This window comes from Triticum aestivum, chromosome 3A, assembly GCF_018294505.1.
Source record: "Triticum aestivum cultivar Chinese Spring chromosome 3A, IWGSC CS RefSeq v2.1, whole genome shotgun sequence".
NCBI classification, from domain to species: Eukaryota; Viridiplantae; Streptophyta; class Magnoliopsida; order Poales; family Poaceae; genus Triticum; species Triticum aestivum.
In genome coordinates this window covers 67,750,099-67,755,102 of record NC_057800.1, presented here as the reverse complement: position 1 = coordinate 67,755,102, position 5,004 = coordinate 67,750,099, and the positions used below count along the sequence as shown (strand labels likewise).

Genomic DNA, 5,004 nt, shown 5'->3' with positions numbered 1-5,004 from the left:
CTGCCTATTGCAATGTTTCGTCGCCTGTTGGGCTTCGTTGTATGGACTCTTTTTTTTTTTTTTGAATTGGAACACCTTGCATTTCAAAAATTACCGTGGACCAGCCAAATCGGCGGTCACCGCATCGGATACAACTTTAGGAAGGTTTACCGACCACACTTGGTAGCCGGCATTGACATTCCGCCTACCAATAGCTACCGAAAATCGTGGATAAGACCGAATGTTTTCCACGCAAAGTTAGCGACCAAATGCATACCCCTCTCTACGTGGGCCAGCCCAGTTTACATTTCGTCTTCTTTTCCACTGAGTTACTTCGGAGAAAAGCCCTCGTCACCGAAAGTACATTTCTACACCCAACAACAAATGCATTTGCTCCTGGTGTAAACAGTAACATCAAAAAATAGAAATAATATTCAAAAAATTCTGAATATTTTTGTGACATACTTCCACAATGTTGGTTGCGCATGCAAAATTTCATTGTGAAATCACATTTGTGGAAGGCGTGCCAAAAAAAATCAAAGCTCCAAAATGCTTTTGTAAGTAACATTTTCAGAGCATCGATTTTGTTTTTTTACCACACCTTTCACCAATGTGATTTTGCGACGAAATTTTGCATGCACAACAAACATTTGTGAAAGTATGCCAAAAAAATCAGAATTATTTGAATTATTTTTTAATTTATTTGATGTTACTGTTCACACCAAGAGAATTTGCTCCTGAGTGTCGAAACTCCACGTCCCCTCGTCACCAACTTTCTATGCTTTTCCTATTCCTGGCTTCGCATGCGTGCAGGGTGCATGTTTTGAAACTCAGTTGTGGTCGCCACGTGTGGTTGGACCAACCAGGGAAGTTGCATTTTGTACCTGTAAACATTTTGGGTTCTGAATAAAGCTTGGTAAGGTTGTCTAAAAAACATGCGTGCACGGCATTTTTTCCGCTTTTTCCTTCTTTTTCCAGCTTCCTTTTCTTTTTCCTCATGGTTTTCTGCTGTTTTTTTTTTGTTTTTGCGCTTGTTTCTATTCCATTGTAAATCTTTTTAAAATTCCGTCAACACTTTTTTAAACGAGGGCGTTCCAGTAAAATTTGTGAAAGTTTTTTCATGTGCGAACAAGTGTTAAAATTCGTGAGCATTTTTAAATTTAAAAGCATTTTTAACTCGTGAACACATTTTAGATTATTTAATATTTGTGAGCATTTTTCTTAAAACACAGAAATATTCTAGGCATATAAACATTTTTAAAATCCATGATTTTTCAACTTTTTGTGAACACTTTTCAAATTCCAAAAGAAATGATGGCCCGAAATTTAAGTGAGAGAACATTTTGGTGGCCCGAAAAGAAATGATGCCAAGCATATAGACTTATGCAAAACTACCAAAACTACCTATGGCAAACGCCTATGCACGAAATAAGCTTATCTGCAAGAAGGTAAGATACATTGAGGACTTCAGTAGCTAAGCCCTTTTATGCACTTAATACCTCATCTAAGCAAGAGAGGATTTATGTCCTGCGTCTTAGCCGCTGGACTCTGGGCTTTGGTGATGCATAAGTACATACTGAACCCGGAGGCGCAGATAAAATGGAACATACTCCCTCTCTATTAAAATGTAAGATGTTTTTTGGTGTCAAAAAACATCTTATATTAAGTTACAGAGGTATAAAAGAAAAGATCAACAATACACATCCTGTATTTCAGAAGATATAGTAAATAAAATGAACAGAGTAAAACAATTTCCTACATAGACTTCCCAAGATGTCCGACAGCTTGCAGATAGTAGCCGCGCGGTTAATTGGCGCGGAATTGACAATCTCTTTCAAACAAAACCGTGTGCATACAAGATGAAACCACGTGAGTAGATCAGAAATTACCAGCACGAAGTAATGCATACCAGCCTCACAGAGGGCCCCTGCCAGCTGAGTTCTCACACTTCAGAGTGCAGATTCGTTCTCTCCCATATTTGGTACATGTAAACAAGAGAAAATCTTTGAACTGTACGCAACGACCAAAGTTTACAACCTTCCATCATCACTGGATCAAAAGCTTCAGATGAACCAGCGTCATGCGGAAGACGAACCACCAGCTACAAGTTCTTCATCCTGACTGGACCGAGACCATATACCAATGCTAAACTTACACTCATAGAATACTTGAGAACGAAGGGAGGACCAGGAGAATCGAGCACACTCAGGCCCTGCAAAGAACGAAAGGTGGGTATCTCAGTCAGTATTCACATAGATTACGCACACAAGCAAATTAGCATATCAAAACAAAACTGCAGACCATTGTTCGTTCCAACTTTGGTGGTTATTTTGCTCTCTCCAGCACTCTCTTGAAGGCCATTATGCATCCTAACATTACATCATTGCTCATTTGATTCTCTTTAGTAGTCTTAGTCTTACAAAGTTTGCCTGAGTTAACTTTTAAATCACCCTGATAGGTGCACAATCAAACAAGTCGCGCACAATCTAGTCTCGTTTTTAAAAGGCAGCTACTGGCCCATAACTGAATGATGCAATAAATGGTAAAAGAATCGGCACAATATTCCTAGATACGGATGAGGTTGTTCTTTTTTACATTCATGCTAGTTGCTGTTTTCACATTCATGAACTTTTAGCATCAATATCCAACAACAACAAATCCAACTGGTAAGTACAAGAAGTTCATGTCTCAATTTCACTGAAACTTTGGTAACATAATATTGTCGCGCTCAAGTTAAAGAGAATAACAATAATGCATATGCCAGTTGTGAACTGCAACCAGAACGCCAAGAATGGTGATGGCACCATGGTAAATGAAATTCTAGTGACCAGAGCTAACAGACAACCAGATAAATGTCGAAGAAATAAGCTACTCTCTATCTCATTTAAATCACACCAACGATCACCAACTTGAGAAACGAGTGAAATAATTTACTCACGTTGCCATCAAATTAAGTAAAATCGTAAAACTGTAACTACAGAAATTTGTTCCTCTAAATAATCACAAGGATGGTTACTGAGTCTAGAAAGAAAACACAGCAACTCAAGAAAGAAACTGCAAAATACAGACCCCTCAAAAGTGTGGTGTAAGTACCTACCACCGAAATGATTTTTACAGCATGATGATTGAGCTCTAAAACTTAGATTTCTTCAGATTTCAAAGTTTTAAATACTCTGCACCCAACAAACAGCTAAGCTAACTCAATTCAATTGCTAGTTAGCTGTACCTCCCTGGTGGGAAGAGGAGTGGGCAAGGAATTGCCTCCCACTACTTCCAGAAGACTCTTAGTGTAGGGCCTGTCAGGCCAGGATTGTCTCTCGGATTATTTCCAAATTGCATATATCCGTCTTCTTCTGGCTGGCACTTGCAATGATTCTGCCCTCCATGAAAAACAAGCACATAGATACACGATCCGCAACTATAAACAGGGAACTACACTATGGTTACAGGGTGTAAAGAGATGATATGATTGCTAAAACTATTTTTATCAGATTGGACAGCCTGATAGTGACAACTGCTTGCCATACCCCAAACTCTGTCAATCAAACTACATTCACTGAACCATTTATGAAATTCTGGCAGAGCTAGCAGATACATTTAGAGATATTTTAGACCAACTACCATTTAGATATCTCTTTTCTTCCTTTTTAGAAGTTAGTGAAAAGTCAGGTACAATGCAGTTTAAGGGACTTCTGGAACTGCAAGACGTCTCAATCTCACTTTGTAAAGGCGACATCTCAATTACCCATGGAACCAAAAGGGAATCTGCCTGACCAGGTAATTTATATGACAAACAAACTGAACACTTATCATGACCGTGACTGTTTGAGACCCAATTGCACACTCAGCTGCTCACAGCTATCAACTACACAGGTAAAATTCGGGAAGATAAGCATCATCACTTGCATTCATGTTCATTAACGACAATAGCACAGCAAGAACACATTGACAAATTGTACACCATCCAGCAGTAGGAGGAACCGAAATGCATACGCGGGACTGAACAATAATATGGACGGACCACGAACCAAGAGTTGGAGGGCGAGCGATCTCACACTACTGCGCTGGCACAGGCGCGTACCAGCGGCCGACCTCTTCGTCAACGTTGTCCTCCGCCTTGTGCAGGGCGGCGTGCACCACGACGAGCACGAAGCCGATGAGCAGCGACGTGAGGATGTTGGTGGTGGCGCCGGTGAGCAGCAGGAGGATGAGCGTGACAGCAGCGAGCACGGCGAGGACCACGCCGTCGCCGACGACGCGGCCGAAGAGGACGATGGGCTCGTCGTGGAGGAAGTAGAGGACGAGCCAGCCGACCATGCAGACGAGGAAGACGATGAGGGAGATGGGCTGCCAGAGGAGGGAGAGGAAGACGACGACGAGGACGACGATGGCGTAGTTCATGGCGAAGTGGGCGAGGTTGGCGCGCACGCGCAGGTAGGCGTCGCCGAGGCTCGGGGGCAGCCCGATGGCGTGCACGTCCGCGAGCTCGCGCCACGGCCGGCGCGTGGCCAGCGCCGTCGCGCCGCGGGCCTTGGCGCGGGAGATGAAGTCGAGCGGGGAGGCGCCGCCGAGGTGGGGCGCCCCCGCGGCGGCGGAGGAGGAGGAGGTGGGGATGGTGCCGTACTTGGACATGGTCGCCGGCGGCGAGGGGCGGGCCGCGGGGGGGCGGATCCGAGAGGGGGGAGGGGAAGGGGACGGGGGAGGCGAGGGAGGAGACTCGAGAGGGATCGGGCAAGGGCGATGGGATTAACGAATTGGGGGATGCGACGCGAGGGTGGGGAACGCAGCCGTGCTGGATGGGTTCCTGTTACACGACACGGCGACGTGAGTTTCAAGGGCATTCTAGATGGCGACGGCCCCTGTTTTGTAAATTCGCGATTTCCCCGAATTTCACCACCGTATGGAACAAAGAAAACAATGTTATCATCGCTACCGGTGCCGGTGTTCGGAAAACTTCTCTATCGATAAATTCTCATGGTAGTAGCGAATCAACATGGAGTTGAATGGTTAGAAGAATAGTGGTAT

General features: G+C 44.1%; 1 protein-coding gene across 3 annotated transcripts; it reads right to left on the bottom strand.

Annotated features, from left to right (window-relative positions):
• Positions 1-1,572: 1,572 nt before the first annotated feature.
• LOC123060349 (PRA1 family protein F3) lies at positions 1,573-4,706 on the bottom strand. 3 transcript variants are annotated; one of them, XR_006427911.1, is made up of 2 exons: positions 3,206-4,703; positions 1,573-2,191 (listed from the first exon to the last, which is right to left on the bottom strand). XR_006427911.1 is itself a non-coding variant. In XM_044483030.1 (2 exons), the coding sequence occupies exon 1, from the start codon at positions 4,609-4,611 to the stop codon at positions 4,036-4,038; it is 576 nt and encodes a 191-aa protein (XP_044338965.1). In that variant the 5' UTR covers positions 4,612-4,706; the 3' UTR covers positions 1,573-2,191; position 4,035. The 3 variants fall into 3 exon arrangements, 2 of the variants coding, with proteins under 2 accessions (XP_044338965.1, XP_044338964.1); XM_044483030.1 differs by having other exon boundaries at positions 4,035-4,706; XM_044483029.1 differs by having other exon boundaries at positions 4,008-4,698.
• Positions 4,707-5,004: the final 298 nt, after the last annotated feature.